At 39.4% G+C, this 24,286-nt stretch overlaps 1 protein-coding gene across 4 annotated transcripts in view; it reads left to right on the top strand.

Annotated features, from left to right (window-relative positions):
- LOC147240602 (CUB and sushi domain-containing protein 3-like) overlaps positions 1–24,286 on the top strand; it is a 350,230-nt gene that overhangs the window by 199,985 nt on the left and 125,959 nt on the right. For all 4 annotated transcript variants that reach the window (XM_086194222.1, XM_086194221.1, XM_086194218.1 and 1 more), the window contains exons 7-10: positions 395–507; positions 14,671–14,748; positions 20,628–20,715; positions 20,822–20,946. In XM_086194222.1, the coding sequence (XP_086050348.1) occupies positions 395–507; positions 14,671–14,748; positions 20,628–20,715; positions 20,822–20,946 (404 nt within the window). The remainder of the gene's footprint in view (positions 1–394; positions 508–14,670; positions 14,749–20,627; positions 20,716–20,821; positions 20,947–24,286) is intronic.

The raw sequence follows: 24,286 nt of genomic DNA, 5'->3' as shown, positions 1-24,286 counted from the left end.
TGTATCTTGCTTCGTGAATGGCAGCAGCTAAGCAAAAACAAAAGACAAATCCAGATATTTTTTTAACACACTTGTGTTTTCTTGTAAAAACACCTGCAACATGGGGAAAGTGAAGGAAAGCAGCGGCTTTGTTCAGAGGGGCTGCCTCGTTTTAGACTTTGTGTGTGTGTGTGTGTGTGTGTGTGTGTGTGTGCGTGCGGCATGTGTGTGTGTGTGCATGGTTTGCAGTCATATCTTTAAAATAACTCCAAAGTGTAGGACCTTTTGGAGAGAGGATACTTTTGGAAGGATTGGTCAACAGCAAGAGTCTCTGACATGCAGTAAAAAAAAAATGTGAGCATGTTTTTGTGTGTGTGTGTTACCAATTACTTCCTATTTCCTGTCTTTCTCACAGGTTGTCAGGCAGTAACGTCCCATCCCCAATTGTTAGCAACAAGAACTGGCTTCGACTGCATTTTGTGACTGATAGCAACCACCGTTACCGTGGTTTCAGCGCACATTATCAAGGTAAGATGGGTAAGATTTTTGGTTGCACTCATGAAGCTGAGCATTTTAATGTGTGCACATACACAGATATACACAGGAAGTACATGAAATACTATATCACATGACTGTATGAAAGATCTGGGCCAACTTTTCATATCTGTAAAATCAAGCCAATATGGGCCGGTCTAAAACCTCTAATCAACTCTGCAACCCTAGTGATTGCAAAATAAAAGTCAGATTGTATATCAGTCTATGAGCAAATTACTGTACTGGATCTATTTTCATGACAGTAAACACTTTCCAAGCAAGTTTATGTTCTCCATTGTGAGTTCTCTGGTGCACTGTCATCCAGAAATGGTCACATCTGGCTGTCGAGATGCCAAACTTGAGTACACAAAGCCTGGCTATGTCCACTTATTTTATACAGTATCTGTACGCAGCTCTATATTTACATTGCACACAGATTTTGTTTGTTTATTGATGATATGATTTTGAAGGTTGTGTTTGTTCTTCTTTGCTTTTTCCATTTCTTTTCATTGTCTTTTTTTCTCTCTATTGTTTTTTTCCCCCCTCAACTGACAGTTTTCCCCACCGTCTTGCCTCTAACTATCTTTAATTACTCATGTTGACTCGAATCTTCCCCTTTATTCTCTACCACCGTGCATCTGAATCTCTCTTTTTTTTATCTCTTTCCCTCTCCCTCCCCCTCTCCCTCTCTATCTCTTGCCTCTCGTCAAAGTTCTTTCCTCCCTTTCCTCTCGGGTAACTGCTCAGGCACAGAGTTAGATTTCTTTGACACAAACACAAACTGGTGGAAAACATTTGGAAATTCACTTGGCAACGTCCATGTTTCCCAGTTACGATAACGAGAGTGGAACCATTGCACAGACAGCTATAGGATTTACATTTCATGCGTTGTGTGTGTGTTTTTTCATGTTCTCCCATGTTCTTTTAACCTGGGATCGCCCCACAAAAAAAAAAAAAAAAAGGCTGCACACTTCACAACGCTGGTACAAATCACATGTATAAAACCTCTTCAGATCAACAGCATAATGTCTGGGTGCATTTTGTTTGGTGTTCTTATGGTTGGAAAGCAAGTGTGAACTGAGGGAAAGGTTCTGGAAATGGTGGGTGGGCCTTTGTCCATGTGTCATTGACCTGGTCAGAGTAGGTGGGCAAATACTTGACAGAAAAATTACACTGTGCCACTGTGATATTACTGACATGCTCCCTGCTGCGCCTCACCTCTCAAGTTCACATCTAGAACACAAAGGTGTTCACCACATCTGGCTGCAGAACTTGTGCGATGTTCCTTCTCTCCTAGGTTCACTCTCTTTTCATGATTTTGTGTTTGTTTGTTTTTTTTTTTCCAACGCAAGGGCCCTGAATGAAGAAGCCTCGAGCTTCTGTACGACCTCATGTGTTGCTGGCGGGGCTGAGGTCAGCATTGGCCATTTAAGAGCAAGGAAATTAAAACCGCATCAAATTCATAATTATTTCACATCGACTCTGAATAATTACTTAATCCGTGGGTGTGATGATTTTATTCAATTGGATATGACCTCATATGCCACATCACACGGACTGTTTTATATGTCCGTCTGTCGTTTGCTTGCGGCGTGTGCGCCACCTACACATGCTGCTTTCACCTTGATTCAAGTGAAGGACCTTTGCTGCGCCGTTTTATTCACGTCCCCAGTGTGAACTATCTTGCCGTATAATTAAGGATCGGGGGAAAATTGAGTCTGATTCTGGAGGACCAAAATGTCCTTAAACAACCAGAAACTGGAGCCCCCTTTTCCCATTCCACCAATACACCACCCACTTTGACTGCTGCCACGCTCTTCCATAGGGTATAATCATCTCTCATTATGTAAGTTCAAGACTTTATTATTTCCAGTAGGTCTAGGAGGTTGTTATCATCTTAAAATAAGCTAAATAACAATCTTCTTTACAGCAGAGGAGACAAAATGGTGTGTAATGCCTGGATGTGATAGTTAAGGTTAGGTTTGTGGACAAAACATACTTTGTTAATGTATGAGAATATTCTTGTCCAGGAAATCTACTTCCTTATGGTAACATGACTTTTGTTAGAATGGTAGATAGAGAGAGAGAGAGAGAGAGAGAGAGAGAGAGAGAGAGAGAGAGAGAGAGAGAGAGGTAAATATCTTGAATCTATTCACTTCAACCTACTGTAATATGCTGTAAAAGAAAGCTGCATATATATATAAATAATGTGTGCGTGCCCCTACAACCTGTCCTGTACCAGTCAGATCAGCCAGTGACACCAATAGTCTGTCTGAGGATACTCACACCCATGAGGCCCAGTCAGTCCAAATAATTATGAAGAGATTATTAACCCTCATCTGTCTTTCACTCTCTGCGGTCTTTACTTCAATTATCTTCCTCTGTCTCCCCTCATCTTTCCTCCCTTGTCTGCCTTCTTCCTCCACGATGTTCTTGTGTGACCTCCCTCCCCATCCCTCCTACTGGCTCTTCCTGATGATTGATTGACTGACAACCTGACCACTCCCCCCCTTGAGATTTGCTTTTAATTGATTTTAATTAATTTAAAAGGTTAATCAAAATGTTAATGAAGGGTGGCCGTTAGAAAAGTTAGTTGATTCATTAGGGGAGTTCGTAACAAGCATGTGATTGATTGGCTACTTCCTGTCAGCTGTCAGTCATTTGTGTTGGTCCTGAAACATCAGCATTAAGGTGGGTTGGATGGTTGTTGGCAGAAAAAAAAAACAAATGTGGATTTATTTTTTTCCTTAAAAACCATATGAGTATTGTCAAAAATAATATTTAAAAAAGATCTGATTTTTTTTGCAAGATGATTGATGGAGCATCTGTTGATTTGAATCACTTCACTCTGGACTCATCCTTATTTTTTTAATCACCTCAGAGTTTGATTCTTGTAATTATTATTACCATTATTACTATTATCTATCTTGATTATGTCCCAATTTTTTTCCTCCTTTCTTACTGCCTTCATTAGGCTGAAACCCTCTCAGATGTACTATTTTATTAGCATTGTTACGATAATCATCAGCTCCACTTCATTATAAATTGTTCCGCTTGAAGGTATTCCACACATTTTTGCATTATGAATATGAAGTCCAGCCTGAAAACCATATTTTGTTCTGTTCTGCTTAATTCTACTTGTCTGCAGGAGAATAAATTAGAATGGCAAAGCCCTTGGGTAGGGTTAGTTTAGTTTAGTAACACTGAGTGAAAACAATTCCAAATTTGTCTCTGAGAGACTAAATGAACAAATCTCCTTTGGCAGGGTTAGCTAAGTTGCTAAGACACTGCTATGAGACCTCAGAGGGAAACTTTTGGCTCAAGCCACTGCCAGCTAGCTGGTCAGACCTTCTTGTGTGTTAGTTACTGTTTGTGTGTTAGTGTGAGTTTACATGTTGGACAGTAGGTCAGCCAATCAGACCATAAAAATTCCTCCTTCTGTTTCTGCCCCCCAAATTATGAAGTTCTCAATTAAGGAAGAGATTAAAAATGAAAAAAAAAAGGGGGTGAGCGAGTGCCAGACAGAGATGAGGGGAGGTGTGGGACTGGTCAGTTGGCTGGGAGATGCAGCTAAATATTTGGACAACAGTCATAAATAGCTGTTGTAGACCACTACAAGAGAGAGAGAAGGAGTGTGCGTGTGTGTGTGTGCGTGTGTGTGTGTGTGTGTGTGTGTGTGTGCACGATGCACTGTGTTTTTGGACAAAAGTCATGTTTGATCCTGTATGTTTAGTGCAAAGCCTGCAGCTCAGCACGGCATTGCTAAAAAAATAAATAAATACTGGGTTTACTGTCAATTCCAGTGCTTAAGACTGTATTTCGATGGCCTTAAGGGAATGAACTCTTCCTATTCAAATATTGCTCCCAAGGACATATTTAAAATAATTTCCACTTTATTTGTCAAGTGCCTCCAGTGTCAGTGTCTGGATGCCCTATTATCATTTACAGAAAAGACAAAATTGCGACAAACACCAAGAATTTTTAATATGAATATTTATACAACATGAAAATAAAGTAGTCAGTCATGGATCATTCCACTCAGTGGTTTGGTTATTGATTATTTGTTTATAAAGTAGCAATAATTGATATTGTATTTGTAATTAGACTGTATCAATGACAGAGTGTAATGTCAAAGCCATTTCTCATCCTGATGAGCCCTCGGTGAATCACCCCCTTCATCTCTCAGAGCTTCACTGGTAGTTTCAGCTCATTGTTTATCTCTCTGGCCTACAATCTCATCGTTTTAGTTCACTCTTACTGCTCAGGTTAAATGTTTTTTGGCCAAAGCAGGCAGCAATGTTCATGATCTGAATAGACTCACTTCTCATTACTGTACCTGCCTCGTAGCTGGCTTGCAGCTGAGTAAAAAGAGGGAACACGGGACACCCAAAATATGTTGATCCTTCGCCCTCAACAGGCCTAAAGCATCAGTGATTGTAGGTTGTATCAACAATCAGAGGTGGTGCAGTGGCTACCAATGCAGCAATGGAGTTCTGGGTTAGATGCCATCAGCTGACCAGGGCGTTTGTCTGCGACTGACCGGGTGTCTTGGCTCTAAATTGCTAAGTGCGGCCGGGTGACATGTCCAGGTCGTACAGGATGAGCAGTTGACCATTAATGGAGGGATTAATGATGTATTATATTCAAATGTTTTGTCAAAAAACATTTATGATCCCTTTTGCTTCAAAAACTATAGCCATTAAGTGTCCATTAGCGTGTTTAATTGGAGCTCAGTAATTACCCAGCTTTGTCAAAGTGTCTGAGAAATGTATTTTACCTCAGGACCTGGCTGTTTTTAAGCACGCTAACCAAACTAACAGTAGTACTTTTTGGAGGCCAAGATTAAATTGGAGTGCACAGACCCTCTCATGAGTGTGTAACTCAAAATATATTTTTTAATGGAGTTTGTTGAAAATGAAATCAATAAATTACAATTACAAATCAGTCATATTTTTTGCTTTTTAGGATTTGTCTATCTTTTTGTAATACAAACCGCCATCCGTCTCGTTTCTTTTGCCGTGTCCTTTAGCTTGATTTAGAGGCGTAAAACATGAAAACCAGTTCTTGCTGGCTGTAAGGCTCCTGCAAGAGGCTTCAGCATTTGTGGCAAGACATGAGGGAAACATAGGTAAGATCTGACTTGTCCTTCAGCTGGAGTGATCATAGGCTGGTGGGATAACACACAAACAATTCCCAGTGAAACGCATGTGCTGTAATTGAAGCGGATCTTCAGTGGGATGATAAAATTAAAACTCTAATTGTCTTCCTGCTCAAATTTTTTCAAAAGTGTAATTACCATATTGAGACCCAGAGGCATTTACACTCAATGTGGCTGCTTTAATTAGGACACATTTTAACTCTTATTCATTTGAATTCAAAAGATGCAATATTGAAAATTGATTGCCAGTAATATGAAAGGAAAATCAGTTGAATATTGCTGATGTAATTGTGTGCACTGCTCTGGATAACTGGACTGAGCCTTGAAGTTCCCATGAGAAAGGAGCAAGTACCCGCATCCATAGTCTCCACCTCCTCCTGCGATGGAAAAATAAAGCCGAAGTACTGCGTTTCTGGGTCCACCATCCGGTGACCTCACTCGAAGTCTGTGCAGCAGTGATTGATTAGCTTGACCCCCAGCATCAATGTCCCTCCCAACTCAGTTGCATGCTATTGGTTTACTGCAGGAGTAACAGGATCGTTTTACTCCACATATCTGGAGTCTGATTAAACCACTAACCGCAAGTGATCAGTAGATGAAGCAGAGCAACATTTTTTACAGTTCAGAACCGATCATCATGGCAATGAAAACTTAGCTGTATTTTCTTACGTCCATCCATTTTTTACCGCTTATCCTGTTAAGGGTCACTGGGGGGCTGGAGCCTATCCCAGCAGCCTTCGGGCGAGAGGCAGGGCTCACCCTGGACGGGTCGACTTTCCTAAGTATAATTCCTAAATTTCTTCCTTATTCAAAAATCCCATAACAAAATGACCTCTGGATATATCTTGTAGCTATATATCTTATAGCTTGTTAAAAACTATGTATTTAGTAATAACTGCCGACATTGAGAGGTGGGATTTATTACCTATGCTGCAACCAGCCACCAGGTGGCAATTATTACCTTATGGCTTCACTTTTGGTGGTCTATAACACACATACAGTATATATATATATATATATATATATATATATATATATATACACACACACACACACACACACATATATACGTATATATATGTATATATATATACATATATATACACACACATATATACGTATATATACGTATATATACGTGTGTGTATATATTTCTATATACATATATTTTTTTATACTCCACTTAAAATTGTTGTGAAAAAACAATTCATGATGACCGAACCAAAATGCATCGTAGCCCCGACGACCTGATGACTCTGTGCAGGTGTCAATCATGACATCGGAATCAAATTACTATTGGATCTCATTTGAAAAATCCAGAAATTGAACATACTACAGCATGATAAGAACTTTGAATAACAGAAATCATATCTGATAATTGTATTTTTTTTGTTTTGTTTGAGTTTTGGCAAATGTCTCGTTCTCTGACAATGGGAAGATAAGATGTATGTCCCATACTGCAGCAAGCTACGAGCTTCAACTCACACACACACACACACACACACACACACACACACACACACACAGCTGGAAATGCTTTCTTAGTCATCTTGTCAGTTATATAAGACGAACATACTTCTCATCAGTTCCAGACATCAACGATCACGTTGCTGAATAAAGTCGGAACAGGCACAATAACAATCCATGACACCATTTTACAGTGAATTTATCCTCAAAATAGGACAACTTCATTGGTTTTCAGGCTCTTTTTTTCTTCTCCAGGAAAAAAAACTAAACAAAACATGATTGCTCTGTAATTATTTATTACAAGAAGTGAGGGCAAACCGCGGACACTTAGCTAGCCAGTGAGTCACACACACGGTGAGTCACACAGCGATCCAGCGTGAGTGTACAGCTGCAGAGCTTTGGATAGATGCTCCTGCTGACAGAAATATATGCATCAAGTATCAAGTCGTTTGAATGCAATTTCAAGCAATAAAAAAGCCAAATCATATTTAATTCAGTAAAGGCAATAAAGAGATGAAAAGCGGAGGGAAATGGTATGTTCTGAGATAATCAGTTATTCATCATAACCTCTGTATTATAGTCATATCTCAAATACCATACATTTATTATTTATGTAGGCATAAAGTACTACAATCAGGGGTGATAATGATTTGTTAAAAGTGATCACATTTCAAAGTGTGGAACAAAGTGTAGGAGTTGTAGCTTAGTGTGCTGCAGGGATAACATATTTTTGAAGGTCAGCCCGGAAGTTAGTATTGCTACGGTTACCTGTATCAGACTCGAAAGCAATTTTTACATTTTGATTATTGGTAAACGAAAATATGTGATTGGCAAAGCCCAATGAACAGAAATAAAGAGAGGGAGCTTCTGATGTCGAGAAACTTGGAAAATATCTTCATACCACCTTTTCAAACACTCAGGGTTCTCCTCGTGCTGTACAGGCGAGTATACAACTTTCTTGTACAGCAGTGGTATTGATAATGTACATTGTTTGATGAACTCCTGTTCCACATGTTCTACATGTACATTTACTTCAAAGTAAAGTATTTGTCCTTGGCACCAAAGAGGCTTGCTCTCTATATATTTATTCATTTTCCTAACAACTTCTCTGGTCTTGCTGAGTAACTTGATAGCAACCACCATTTTTAAGACACATTAAGGCTTCAAAAATAAGCAAGTGTTCCATTTACTGACATGTTTTATGCTCTTGAATAAAACATGAGAATAACTTAGGTCTATTGTTGATGCAAGTTTTTCAGACATTTCACCAAAAATCCAGTGAAACAATCCATTTACTTATTTCTGGGTGTGATTTGTTGTTTCACCCCCATCACACGCTTGAAGCTAACTGATGTCCCTGATCTTTCATTCATAAAGTCATGCAATCATTTCATCAGTCTGTCAGAATGTTACTACTGTTATGCAGACTGTTAGCAGCTCAGTTAACATCATGTGGAGTCAGTCAGCTGGCAATCTGGAAGCGAGCCAGTCAGTGGGTCACTCGGCCAGCCATCTTGTCTATTGAGTGGTTGCCAGAACGTCCATTTACTATACATATTTTCATCTGATCATGGAGAAATAACATTTGGATCTTGTTAAATATTAAGAAAGTGGAGGTGGATCTAGGAGAGAGAGAGAGAGAGAGAGAGAGAGATTCTGGCACTGCTGCAAAGTCGGGATGTCACACTCTACCTGTGCACGGGATGATTAAAAGCACAAATTCTAACCTGTCTTAAATCTCCATGTCTAAATCTGTGTATCAGACTTGAAAGAGGTCATGTGATCAGTATTGAGGCAAACGCAGGAGCAGATAAATACAGATGTGGTTTACAGAGGAATACACAGAGGTCCTAGAGGATCCTCATTAGTGGGTTGTCACTTGAGTATTCTCCCGCAAACATCAGACGAAGGGTTTGTAATTCGCAATTTCCGTCTTTTTTTAAAATGAAAAACTCTGCCAGGAAGATCATTTTAGGTATGATTGTTATGATTATAATGCATAACTACCGCTACAGGCTTTATACCTGGATATTGTTGCTGCATGTTGTTAACAAACCCTTTATTGCTGTATTCATATTCTATGAGATTAACAACATTCAAAGACTAAAAATAGATGAAAAAAATATTCAAGGCATTTCTGTGTATTTTTATGCATTTAAATTTAGCATCGGATTCAGTAAACTCATACTGTTGAGAGAAAAGTAGTTGAATATTTCAGTAAAGTTTTGCAGCTTTTGCTCCAGAACGATGACAAATGAAAGGAAAGCTTTTCATCTTGAAAGCAATAATGCAGTCAGCTCACCAAATACTTATCCCCTGTTGACTTTAACAGTGGTTGTTAAAACTCTGTAGTTTTATCTCTCAGAGACTGACATCCTTGTCAACTTGTATACATGTCTTTCATTATTTATGACTTCAAGCTTGTGTGTATACTTTTCGGTGTGAGGCACAGTACAGTATATCTGTGATGAGGATATAAGGAATAAACTGAAACTGAGCATGAGGTATGGGCCATCAGATTACTGGGTGCTTTCACATGCAATTTAATACTGTGTCTGTGCTCAAAAAAGGGATGTTGCAGTAATTTTACATACACTGAAGACAGAACATGACACCCTCTTTGGATCTGGAGTGAGCCTTTATCCCCTTCTTTTACTTACACATTCGTTTTGGGTTTGTCCTCGGTTTTATCTCAGGAATGCAACAGCAACAACATAAAATATTAAGCTTGGATGGGGTAGAGCAAATACTGAGAGCTACATTGATCCGTTCTTCTTTAAAGTACTGATCCATTAGTGCTCCTCTCCTAATACCCAAACTTTTACCCACAACTTTTCACTCAATGGGGTGTCAACGAGTGTACATGCATGTGTGTCTGTGCACATCACAAGTTTGTGTTATCTTATCATCTCATCTCACACTTGTTGGAATTTGTGTGTGTTTTCAGTGGTTTGTCTGTTTCAAGCTGAAAAATTCATCAGTGCGTGCATCTTTTCAATATCTGTAAACATCTTTTAGTAATTTGTGTGCATACGTGTTTGTCTTTTTGTTTGTGTGTGTGTGTGTGTGTGTGTGTGTGTTTGTGTGTGTGTGTGTGTCTGTGTCAGGTATGAACACTGTCTCCTTCCCTACGGCAAAAGCTACCAATCACATCCTTCCATCATCTCTCTTCATTACGTATTCATGAGTTTCTGTGTCTGCAGGGCTGTGATTGGCTCTTAATGAACAACTGACGGCATTATCAGTCAGCCAATGCTTTAGCAACCAAATAATTCAGTCAGTACAAAAGAAACACCAGTCAACCAGTGGTACAGAGACATTATTCAAGTCCAGCAGTGAGACAGTTTACCCCTCAGGGAGGTTGACATATTGGGTATTGTCGACTGTATGCTACCTTTGATTTGGCTCTCATAAAACCAACACATGATCAAGTGCATACATCATGAATGCAAATTGCTCAAGATAATTACAGCTGAGAAAAAAAGAGAGCATTTAGCATGTGTGGAATGTACCATTAAGCTTTTGTGTAAATAAATCCCCAAGTCCTTTTCCTTGTCAGCTTTGGCGTATGAACATTAGTCAAACTGAGAGACACTGCAGGCCTCAAGGGGTTCATATGAGCTCATAAATCTATGAAATACCCCTTTATCATCTTTCATTTTGGTAGCTTGTATTTCACTGGTGCTAGCTTTCATTGTTGACTCCAGATTTTGCGATATCAAAACACCTGTTTTGCTTCAGATGTACTCGGAAGAATTAATGCATTAAGTTTATAGATGTAGTCTAATGATGCTGCATGATTACGGCTCTGTGGTTACAAACTAGCTCATCAAATGTGGAGGATTTATTGACAGCCGTCCTCACTCACTGATTGTAATCTCTCCTAGCATATATTAAAAATGTGATCGACTCAGTGTAAGCAGCAGTGCTGTACAGTGCAGCTTGCAGCCTTGCAAACATCCTGGGTAGTTAAAACACTCAACAAATCATTTTTCACGTAAAATATACTACATGAAAAAAAGATACAAATACTGAGGGGTCAGGTTAAGATCTTTAGCTGTGCTCAGCTACTGGAAATTACAAATACCTTGCAGAAACGGGCAAACCATTTCCAAAAACACAAGGTTTCATTGTAACACGTAAATTTACAGTAAATATTCTGGAAATATATTGTAATATTCATTTCTATCAGAATGGTTGTAAACTAGCATAATGAGTCTTAATGTGCACATACTAGCTTAGAGTGCTAACGTTAGGCTATTAGCTCTAGCCAACAACTTCAGCTAACGTTCTTTGAGACACCACGGATTAATAACAAAACATTTTCTGATGCATTTGACCAGACATTCTCTGTCACAACATTCAGAAATTGTATTTTCTGTTGTTCAGATTTTTAACTTTTTATCTCTTTGATGCCACCATCACATCTAAAAGTAGGACACGTCACCACAGCACAACCTTCCTTACTTTGGTGTGCAAAACATCGTTACATAATTTTTTGCAGTGCTTGGATCAGGTTTTAGAATTGATACTTGCCTGATATAATACATATTATATCTACAGTACCAGCTGCCTTCATTCTGTGTATTCTTAGAACTCAATTGTCAGGACATTGTAAATGAAATTCATGCCACAATACAATAAACAGCACAAAGTTATTGTTATAGTAGCACCTCTTGCAGCAAGATTCATTAGAAGTCGACTACATTCAGTTTTCAGATTCTCTTTGGCTTGAACGCCCAATTCCTCCAATATCAACTCCTCAAAACCTTACAAAAGCATTAATCATTCCAATTAATCCTTTTTACTCCAACTTTGATTGATAAGACAAATCTGGCAATGATTGCTGCTGATTTCTCAAATCCCTTGTGACATTTCAGTCCTGAATCTACATCACACACCATACACAAATATTTGCTTTTCTCATGTGGATACATTAAAACACCAACGAGGGGCATCTAGCCCAAAGGCTTTTGAATTAAATCGCGCATGACGCCTGTCTGCTTAAATCACCTCCCTGGAGAATACCTCGCTGCTCCACCAATTAAAAAAAAAAAAGTGTAAAACCTTGATAATATTTTGTTAACAAGCAAAAAAGACTAAAATAAGTGAGGCATTGATGTAGTTTTAGCCTTGGGTATCAGGTAGTGTTTGATATGTTATCTTGCTGTGTTCCCTTAATAATCACTTCGCTGGTTTTCCTTGTATATGTGATTCAGTGTGTATTCCATTCAGGTGGGTTGTTCCTTAAACTTCAAGCGAGCTCTGTGTTTATTGTGGAGCTTATTACATGGAGTTTTATGAAATATGCAACATTTTGTTTCCTAAATATGGTTTACTTCAATGCAGCTGCCCATCCATCTGTTGTTTGCAGTAGAGCTGCTGCTCTTAGGCGAGAATATTAACATGGGAATATTTAACTTTGATGCATATTCACACCGGACAGGTTTTATGATGCCTATTAACAGGGGCTTGATATAGTGAATGAATTCACTCAGGCAAAAAACAAATGTGACTTTCTACTATTTTTGGCATGGATTCCCCAAATTGACAACATAACAGGGGGGGAATTCATTTCAAACCTGATCGTAAGACTTTGATGTTCAGCAGCGCTCCACTGGTTGTTATAAATAACATCAGTCTGTTGATGGATGTTCACATTTCTGACAATTGGGATATTTGCAATTTTGAGTTTAATTTGAAAGCAGTGACATAAATATGCCATGCGTCGTTTATTGCTAGAAGGTTAAGTTACCTCATCAGAGACCTTGTGTTTATTTAGACAGGATTAAGACCATTGCCATAGTGCATCTAAATTATTTATAATGTGATGGTATTGATGTGGGGCGGTATGGCTCAGAGGTACTGTAGAGTGGCTGTCTCGCAACCGAAGGGTCGCTGGTTCGATCCTCACTTTCCCCGGTGACCATGTCGAAATATGCTTGAGCAAGATACTGAAGCCTTAATTGGTCCTGATGGCCCTGCGACGGACTGGTGACCCGTCCAGCGTGAGTGGTATAGAAAATATATGGATAGATGGTCTTGATGTAGAAGAGTAAATATTTGTAATGAGATCAGTTTCTGGCAAGTTCTTATTTTAAAGTAGGAGATGCAGGTGAAAACAGAACAACAGCCCTTTGCAGAATGAGTAATTATCCAAGTCTTTCTGCCTTCTAAACTGCCAAGACTTCTCCAAGTACCCACTAAACAAAAGACCCACAAATTTGGAGTAAAGATCTCGCATTTTAATTATTAGGTGGACTACGTATTACCGCAATTAAAAAAACAAAACAAAACACTGTATATAAACAAATATAAAGTGACATGAAGTAGAATTATTGTGTGTGAACTAATGTGCATGCCCTATATCCTCATGATATTTAACGAGCAATGTTAAACGACTGAAAATTGGAAGTTCATTTCTCTTAGAATTGATGAGAATATCACAGTGAGTTTTACAGGAATACTTAATCACCGGTGACACAACTTGCCTTCAAATGATGGAGTCTCTGTTGCGGTTTCTTGAAATGATCATGTTGGTAATTTAAGGCAACAATAATATAACTCATCATTGGTGCGTTTATGTGGATATCATGTCAACTTTGGAAGCAGATCAACATAAACAACACTTGTTGGCAAAAAATTCCCATGTTGTATATTAACTAGGCCACATATAATGGCACTCTGCATATATAGCTACGACATAGCTTATGGATAATTAGCCCATTTACTCTTCTGCCATTTGTCACCCCTCAGTGTATTAGGCAGGTCATTACAAGTGTGACATCTGTCAGCCACATTAATTAAGGTGATTTTTCACTGTACTTTGTCACCCGGGACAAGATAAATGTGTTCATGTTTGTCATGTATTTATGTTGATAAAGTTTAAAAAAAAAAAAAAAAAGTAGAAATCTCAAGGGAGTGAAAGATTTGCACCCCGGGGTGCTTTTGTTGTTATTAATACATGGATTCAAATACGACTCTCACCCACTCACTTTGTCTTCTGTTCTCTTCTCTCTTTCCAACCATCACTCACCAGCTAATGAAATGATGACACCCATGTTAGAGAATCCAGCTCGTGCCGACAGGGATCCCGCCGTCACTTTGTCACCCATTAAAGGGGCCGTTTCTTTCCTGACACGCTGTTATCTGAATGCTGTGATTGCATCATTGACAATTTGATGAAAGTTCCAATTTTCTTTTACCATTTTTTTTCCCCGTTGTTATTCAGAATATGACGATGCATCCAGGGAAACACCTGAAAACGTTCGATTCCTGAGAGACAGAGAGAAAAAAAAGATGGAACTTCTGTTGTTGAAATCACTTTTCCTACCCACCTCCCCTCTTCGTTGCATTGGCTAAAGTTTGATTTGCTCTGTGTCAACTTTCTTTTCTACTGTACTCTTCCCTCTCTCGGCATTGTGAGGGAGAAGAATCTGACTTTTGTTTTGTTTTCTTTTGCTATTTTTTTCTCTCTGTTAAATCTGCTCTGATTTTTCTTCTCTTTTTCTGTATTCTGTTCTTCTCTGCAGTGAAGCGATCAGTAGATTTTAAATCGCGGGGCGTTAAATTATTCCCTGGCAAAGACTCCAGCAACAAGTTTTCAATATGTGAGTTTACATCTTAATGTCACTTTGGCTAATGAACTAACATGTGATGGCTTGGTATCGCTTTGGTTATTTATGATTTTATTTTTGCTTTTTATTCATTTTGTCTCAAACAACAACAAAAAAAAAGGCTGTTAGTTTCAGCACATTTTTTCTTTTCTTTTTTGTTACACTAACAGAAACTAATATTTCATTGTGCTCATATTTGTGAGCGACATGTTAAACGTTTTGGAAATTGAAATATGTTGAACATTTTACAGCCTTTTTAAAAGTGTCCTTTTGCATTTTGCCTAAAGCGCTTTGTTTTTTGTTTGATTTTGTTTTTGTTTTTGTTTTCATATTTTGCGCATGTATTTTGGTCATGTGTCTTGGTTTATGTATGTATCTTCATGACCTGCTCTGATAAGTTTCATCACAGTTTGTTTTGTCCTGTTGAGAGAATGAGAATCGGCTGTTGTGATGCTGTACCCCCCCCCCTCCCCTGTTCCTCCTCTCTTCTCTTCTCTTCCCTTCTCTCCTCTCCTCACACATAAACTCATCAGCCACTCATTTGGTACACCTGTATATTAATATATTTATCTCAGCGTTTGTTGAATGTGTCATACATGTCAATATTTCAAAAATTCTGCCCCTCAAATAATTGAAGTTCAAATGAGACGGAACTGTTTTTGCATGGCCGAGCTGTCATATTGGATCTTACAAGTGTACCTGATAAAGTTGCAGCATGAGTGTTCATACCAAGTCATTTTCAGCATAAAAGCAAAAATTAAGGGTGTAAATCAAAGTGCGATGACATCCTCGTCTGAGTCTGTACACTTTGTTCGGGAGTTGGAAAAAAAAATGTTAAGCTCAGGTTCAGCCCTCTGTGACGAATCTGACAGATCCCACAAAGGAAATGATCTCGGTGGTGACCCAGTTTCCTGAGATTTTTGACACAAGTGTATGGTCCTTCCTGGAGCTGGAGTCCTCGATGCGGACATTGTGAAGCTGGTACGAGTCAGAACTCCCCCAAATCCTGTCTCGCCCGAAGGATTTCATGAACTAACACCCTCTTTTTCTTTACTGCTCACCAGTGCTTCCCTCTGAAAAAAGAACATCATGCATACATCCTTCCAGTGGCAAAATGCTGGAAAAATTATTTCCTGGCTTCTGTTTCGGTCGCTTAGCAACCAATGTGGTCAATTTGTGCAAACCGCATTCTACCTGAGTTGCCCTGAAGAGCGTCCCTTTGCTCTATAGTTCCAACTACCCACTTAATTGGATTTTGGAGAATGAAGGCTATTAAGACGTGATTACAAATCTATTATTCCATTGTTTATACATAACAGTGAACTGATGGGGCACAACCTGTGCTGGAGAACCTCACGTCTGCATCTACTATCCAAACAAACTCTTATTAGACACAGAGTGAAATTATCAGGCTGATGATTGCTAATGGTTCACAATTCATTTGACACAGGCATGGCGTGAATAGATTTCCCTGCAGTGAAAAGCTTTTTTCCAAGTCTCCAAAAATTCATGGAAAATCTTAGAGAAAAAAAAAACCCCACTACCTTTGTTGCTGAGGTTTCACCTATTAAAGCTGTCGGTCCCCACTATCATCCCACGTATGGTTGTTGGACTCCAGACAGTCTCTTTATAATACAACCCTCACTCTTCTCTCTGTCTCCCTCTCTCTCCCCCACGCACACATACACAGACTCACACACAAACACACACTTGCATGCCCAATATGAAGTTTAGCTGCAAATGATAGCAATATATATCCCTTTGTGCTTACACACACACACACTCACACACAAACACACACTTGCATGCCCAATATGAAGTTTAGCTGCAAATGATAGCGATATATATCCCTTTGTGCTCACACACACACACACACACACACACACACACAATTTGCACTCAGCCAAGAAAACACACTTCACGGCAAAACACACAGCATGATTGTTAAAGATGCGTTTTTGAACTGTTATGATTTATTTTCTTGTTTTTCTTATTTGTTGTCCTTATACATGTGTGTGTGTGTGTGTGTGTGTGTGTGTGTGTGTGTGTGTGGGACATACATACTGCATGCGGTGGCTGAGCTATACAGCACTGAGACACTGCATCGTAGACTCATTGTGTTCCTGACAGGTTGGAGAGTCATGGTTGAGGTTTGATTCCACAGATGCGAATTTATTTGTTAATTAGTCTGGCTTTGATTGGCTCCAGTGTTAATTTGCTCTGCTGGTTTAATTCCTCAGCCAAGCGTTAAAATTGCATGCATGGAGCTGTTTTTTTCTGTCCCTACATTCATTTTTCCAAGCATGTGAATTCCTGTATGTGTTTCTTTGTGCTCAGCATTTGTTTTCGTTTCATTATTATTATTATTTTTGTTTTTTTAATTTTTTGAGTGTCGGCACACATTCCTGATACTGTAACCAGTCCCTCTGGTGGAGTGTTAAGAGTCCAGATGGTCAAATTAGCTGCTCCAGCAAAGCAACAAACTATCTCTATCCCATATACACACACACACACACACACACACACACACACACACACACACACACACACACACACGCACACACAAACCACCTGCTGGGTTTGTTGATACAGACTAAACATGGACATGCATGATAGTTGGATCATCCAGACAAACGGTTGGAGATATGTGTGAAACCCAGCATGGGCACAATAGCCTTTGTCTGTTCCTCCAAACTACCTTCCCTTAAAATTCAGTCCTAATTAATATTTGTTTCATGTATAGACATCTATATATAGTGCCAAATCAGTACATAGAAGTACGATAAATACTATAAAAGCATGCCAGTGTTAGCTTTTAAACAATAACCCCATGCTATGACCTCTGTCAGGCTGTGCATTGGCACAACGCTGCTTTGAGCTAAATGCTATTGGCAGCACACTCACAGTGTTAACAGTCTGATGACTGAAGCAGATATAATGACTGTTAACCATCTTCGTTTGGCCAATCATCATGCTAATATTTGATCGTTAGACTGAAGCAAAGCTCAGCCTGATGGGAACGTCATTAGTTTAGCAGGTAATTGGTCTTACACCAATGTATCGGACAAATTGAAATTGTGATGAAAAGTCAGGGGATCAAAATGATTGAATAAATGAATCCTGTGGGGATATTATGTCGCTAAATTCATGGCACGCCATCCAACAGTTAATGAGACATTTCATTTTAAAACCATCGTTTTCATCATGGAACCATAAGAAAAGTTGAAAGGGTAACCAAAGTCATTCAGATGCATGGGAACCCTTAAATTAGATGATGAGATATGACACCCTGACACATACCCATGGAGTGACTAAAGTTGGGGGTGATCCATACTTTGGGGCTGAGTACCTGAAGGTGGCGCTAAAGGAACAGTTTGGGAAACACCAAGTTTACTCAGAATACATTGAATTATTTCAACCTGGACCAAAGTGGATCGGAGACATACTGCAGACTGACGTTCCCACCCCCGAGCCATGCAGCTTCATAAATTGAGTAACTATCGTCCGATTTCCCTTTGATCCCTCTCAATTTATTGAGGCTACTTGGAGGAGCTTTTTTTTTGTTATTTGTATACATCAGCTCATTTGCATATTTCTCTCTGCTTCCATTAGTGACAGCTTTTTCTGATCGGTGATCAATACACCGGCACCTTGTGTACCGCAACAGTAATCCTTTAAATATCCCTACACCTTTGGATATAAAAGAAGAATGAGGAAGGTTCCAGTTAGATGAACTATATTATACGATATACTCTAAATATTATGAAACTATATTCACAACAGAGAAGATGAGGCCTGGAAGCTCCCTCCTTCAGGAAAGCAACAAAAAAAACTTATGTTTCTGCGGGACAAACTTCAAACCTCAGGCTTTTTGTTCTCACGGGTTCCCATATTCAACAGCCGTAGTCCTTATACAACTCTGACAGGTGGAAGGAGACAGGCGGCAATCTCTATCAACCGGATGTTATTTATTTAATCTTTATTTAATCCAGCAGTCTTGTTGAGATTAAAATCTTTATTCCAAGAGAGAACAGGAAACAATACAACCACACAAATACAACAAGAAGATATTCATGAAAACAGCCTCCAGAGTCATTAAAACATCAGATAATTAAGCTTTATAATGTGCCGGGGAAATGTAAAATTCAAGTTTGTTGTAATTTTCAGATTATATCCGATTCATAGTGTCCCTCGTTGATAATAAAATACACATTTACCGTAAAATGCAGTTTTTAGATATCAATCTTTAATTATGAGAAGCAATCCTGGAATAGAAAACACTGAGATGAGAAGTATCAACATTTCAATATCGATCCACACTCCGCTACTTTGTTGAATTATTCATTGCGGTGAAGAGAAGCAAAAACTATTGAGTCTGAAGAGTATTTTTGTCGACAAATAAGACACCAAAGCAGGACATAATCATACTAATTACAATTGCGACCACATTATTGTCTCGCTGCTGCTTTAAAAAGTCTGGGAAAAAAATGATACCAAAGCCTACACGGACTACGTGTGTCCCAGCCAAATATCAGTCGGTGCATTTGAATATGAAAACACACCATGGGGTGTTTCGTTTGTTGTAGAACTTGACAGCACCAAGACAGATTCTCCCTCCAGTAATTTTCTCCTGACGTTAGACATTAAGAAAGAAGGAACGACTGGGAAAAATTAAAAAGTTCACATGAAAATCCTCCAAGTGGCCTAATGTTACTGTCATCGCTGCTAATGAAAGATGAGGGGGAGGATTATTCCAATAACTTTACTCTCACGCTGATCTCATTAAAGAATAGAAGATTTTCTGTCACGTGGGGGCTCTAAATTGCTCGAAAATAGGTCATTATTGGACTGCGGCTCATTAGGATACTGTAATACTACTAATACTTTTGTTGTGTGTCAACTTAAACAGCTCTGTGATGGATCCTTCTCTGTATTACAAAAAAAAGTTCATAAAAAGGGCTTTTGTTATATTTTTTTAAGTGGGAAAAATTGAAATCCTTTGAATTAGTGTGAACTTGTTGGTGTTTTCCATTCTTCATACCTGACAGCTATGTTTCTTTGGCTTTGCCGCAAAAACGCAGGAGCCTTTTTTGCTTTCGCTTTTTCTGCCCATCCATTCTCAAAAACACACACACATACACACACACACACACACTCACACAGATGCATGCACTGTCAGTAGCTCAAAGTTAACCCGGCAGCTATGTTCTTGAAACTTTTAAAAGTTTTAAATGCTCAAGAGAAAGAGGAGACTCTGAAGGGTTATGGAAATAAAGCGTCTTTTAAGGAAAGCCAATGAAGTATAGCTGTGGGGTTGTTTGAATGGAAAGGGAGGAAGGGGAGACGAGGTGACTGAAACAAAGAGGAAAAGAGAGAAAGAAAGAATGAAAAAGACTACATATATACAGCACTGTCGACAGTAGTATTGTAGCTGGAGACGGAATAGAGATGCATCAGGATGCTTGTTGAGTGCCTTGAGTAAGTTTCCAAATATTTTCAAGTTTTGGCATGTTGTCTTCGTGTCGTTCCACCGCTGTGATTTTTGGACTGTCGCTGCTGCTGATTAGTTCTCATGTTGCTGAAGGAGTTAAGATGATATCTGGAGTGCTGCATCTTTTTTTTGAATGATGCGATCTCAGCAGGAATAGCAGGAAACACTGAATTTACAAGATATATTTATTCATAATAATATAATATAATACAGGGGGAAAAATAAGAAGAAGCATCAACCGGGGATTCACCTTCACGCATCTGCATGAATTACCGTCTCAGAAAGAATCATTTCCTCTCTGGAGTCTGTGCAGCTTTTTATGTTTGTGCCTGCTTCTTACCCGCCTGTCTCGGCCTCTCCATCTATCTGTGTCTCCGTGTAGTAAACGAAGGTGGTGTGAGACAGGCGTCTAACTCATGTCCCGACCCAGGAGAGCCAGAGAATGGAAAACGCCATGGCAATGACTTCAGGTACTCTCACAAACACGCATGGCTGTTACAAACGGACACATTTTCATTTTACACGATTACAAATATATTTCTGTGAGTCTAATTTTGTCCTCTGGCTGTGTGGCAGCATCGGCAGTGTGGTCCAGTTCAGTTGCGGAGAAGACTACGTCCTCCAGGGCAGTAAAACCATCAGTTGCCAGAGAGTTGCTGAAGTGTTCGCTGCCTGGAGTGACCACAGACCAGTGTGTAAAGGTAAGAAATTGCTCTCCACGAGCATCTGTACAAGCATACAAATTATTCCTGTCGCTGCAGTAACAGCCATGGAGAAAGATGGAGGAAGAGGCAGGATCCACAGATGTGAAGGCAGGAAACCACTCAGGCACAGCTGCCCATGCACACTGCTTCAAAACGCTGCTGGTGTGTTGCCTTGGCCTCTCCTCCGTGTGAGATTTTGTTGAGCAGGTTTTGAGTTTATAGTATGAGGAAGAGAAAAAAAAAAAATCTTGAATCTTTTTTCTGGCCTCTGGCTGTAAAATGTGAAAGACCATCATGTAATATTTTTGATGTAGCTTCTCGTGCTGCGGTTGTATGCTATCAACTGGAAAGTTTGTGTGTTCTTCAGGATCTACAGGTTCATGTTTTATCAAAAATACTATGTTTGGCCTCTGCTTTGCTTCTCTAGGAGACGAGCAACAGGTCCTGGTTCTGTTCAATCGAAAGAAACGTGATAATAATACCTGTTACTTAGCAACATATACTGTATATATTTATATGTATTGGTAATTTTTACAAGCAACATCTATCAAACATTTCGACACATTAAAGACATTTTCAGTCAGGTGAACAGGGAGAAAACTGACTTTGAGTCCTGTCTGGGTCTCAACAACACTCCCAGCACCTGAAGAAGCATGGGACCGGTCTGGGTTCACCGAAGTGCTGCTCAAGTCATCGATCAAAGTTAAAACCGTAGTAAAACAATCCAATCTAATGCATTTATGTTCGCAAAACTTCTGAATGAGGTTGGACGGTGGTGGGAGAGGTGACCTCGCCCGCATAGGAGCCAGACATTTACTGTCAATAAACGCTACAAGCAGCAGGTCCAATCAAAATGGCCCCCATACACCAAATTGAATTTTTTTTTTTTTTTTAAATGACACCAGCAAAACAAAACATCAGCTCATTGTGGTGGATATTCCAGATATTCATTTCTATTTTATCTCTAACTGGGTTTGGTTTCACACCTTTCCTTATTTTAGTTCCAAACCTGTGTGACTTATATTCATATTCATAGGGGGAGGGTTTGGTGTGTGTGTGTGTGTGTGTGTGTGTGTGTGTGTGTGTGTGTGTGTGTGTGTGTGTGTGTGTGTGTGTGTTGTGGGGGGGTCTGCCATGTTAAATGCCAAAGTAATTTGTCATGTCTCCCTTCGCTAGGCTTCAGACTGTGGCTGGAGACACATACTTGGACAAAGAAAACAATGTTCACTTGATATGCATCTGTATTTGTGTGTGTGTGTGTGCGCGTGTGTGTGTGTGTGTGCACGTGTGTGTGTGTGTGTGTGCACGTGTGTGTGTGCGTGCGTGCGTGTGTGTGGCAAAGAGAGGGTAAAAAAAGTACTTTAACTAATAGTCCCTGAGATGTCAAACTAAAGTAGGGACCCAGAAAGTGAGGAAAAAGTCAAAGAGAACCTAAAATATGTCACTTCTCTTCTTTTTGAAAATTAAACTAAATTTATAAGAGACATTGGCATATGAAACCCCGCTTATGTAACAAGTTAATTTACAGTATGACTTTCAGAAAGAGACATCGAATTGAGCCATTACAATTTCCACCATTTTATTCTTTTTTTTCTTTTTTTCCCCCTGAAACTAACTACACCTGGATGATGGTTTTATGAGGAGACACTTAATTCAAAGAAAGGTCAAAGTGCAAGACAGAGGATTGTACTGGGGTACACTTTAGCAGGGTTACTGCTAGTGTAACCGCTAGCCTCAGGTACGGCACACAGGAGGACTGACCATCATCCCATTTTTTATCACTCTGACCGTAGAAATCTTCTTGAGAGAATAGGAGATAACTTAGCCAAAACATTAGGATATTTCAGTCTCACTTGGGGTCTGATTGGTCTGCACCCAACATCCTTATTATCCAACTCATCATTAGAGATGTTATAGTGCCTGATAGCCTGTAATTGGCTCTTTAAGATTGTTAATGGCTGTTAGGGATTCATCATCAAGAAATACTATATAATGAGCAATTAGCCAGTGACATTAAGCCCATCGGGTCTTGCATTTACCTGCATGGGATGATTGGTGAAGCCTCCCCAAAGGAAACTGCCAGTGACAATATAAATCTAAAAAAAAAAGAAAAAAATCCCTGATGTTGTCCCCCTGCAGCAGTGAATGGTTTTAAAAGATTGACATCTATCACTGAAACGGGGCTATTGGTTCAGAGTGAGCAGGGGACCTTGAAGGGAAAGCATGTGAGCAGAGGCGGGGGGAGTCATTTTCACAAAGTGGCACGCATGCAGGGGGAGCTGTCGAATTTAAAACTGTCACCAGATATTCCCAACACAAGCAACAGCTCATTGAGCAACTTTCTGATAAAGTCATGACAAAGTGGCCATCCTGCTCTGGAGTTGTTGCTAAGTAACTAGTGATTCAGTTCTCACAAAAGAGGGCACCGTTACTCCAGCGTGTTTCCCAAATAAAGACTCATCTCTGTCAACCACAGATGGTAAACATATGGAATAATTCATTATTGCTAACAGCTCGTGATCTCTGCCAAATTTTACTAAGACTATAAGTGATCCATGCATGTCCAGACAATTTATTTCCATATAAACTCTGCTGTTTGCTATGCGGTCCAATTCTGTCCCACTTCAGTGAGACACGAAAGGCCCCGATCTTCAAAGATGCTATTATTCCAAGAATAACTACACTGAGGTTGCTTGAAGGACAAGATATTCCGAACACTACAAAATATCTTCTTGACAACAATGCTGAGGCTTTATTTGAACTAAAGGCTATGCCAGTACCACTTCTTCTCTGGGAAAAAAAAAAGAAAGAAAAAAGTGCAGTACAGTGTGACTGTAAACATTGCAAATATACCCTCAGAGCTTGAAACGGGATGTTTTGGTGGCAGTGGCTTAGTTTAAGAGCACAGTGGAGAGTATAGAGAGTGCTCCTCTATTTTTATGCCTAGTCACAAAAAACTCCCCTCGGGGAAATATCAAATATTGAAATTCTGAAGAAATAGCCACAAAGGCAAGAAAGTAAAGCTAATAGACAGTGGGAAGAGTACACTTTGGTGTATAGTAATGGTCTGCTCTCATGTATGTAATACAGTGTAATAAATTTCAAATGATTTAAAGTTAGAAACAGCAACTAAAAAAACAACAACTGCACTCTATTCAACCTACACTTTTGAGAATATTTAGATAAAAATCAATTTCCAGTTACAGTAGATAATGTTTTTGAAAAGGGAAAGCTGTAATAGCAAGTTAGCCTGGTTAGTTAGGTTGGTGGGTCAGCGGTTCATGGCATCATTGCCCTCGCCCCCCTTCATGTGTGAGTTGTTTCAATTCAAATTCAA

The sequence above is a fragment of the Aulostomus chinensis genome, chromosome 22 (genome assembly GCF_037954235.1).
Source record: "Aulostomus chinensis isolate RoL2024-O1b breed Wild chromosome 22, RoL_Achi_v1.0, whole genome shotgun sequence".
Classification (NCBI taxonomy): Eukaryota; Metazoa; Chordata; class Actinopteri; order Syngnathiformes; family Aulostomidae; genus Aulostomus; species Aulostomus chinensis.
Note: the sequence above shows the minus strand (reverse complement) of the source record. Positions and strands in the feature narration are given on the sequence as shown.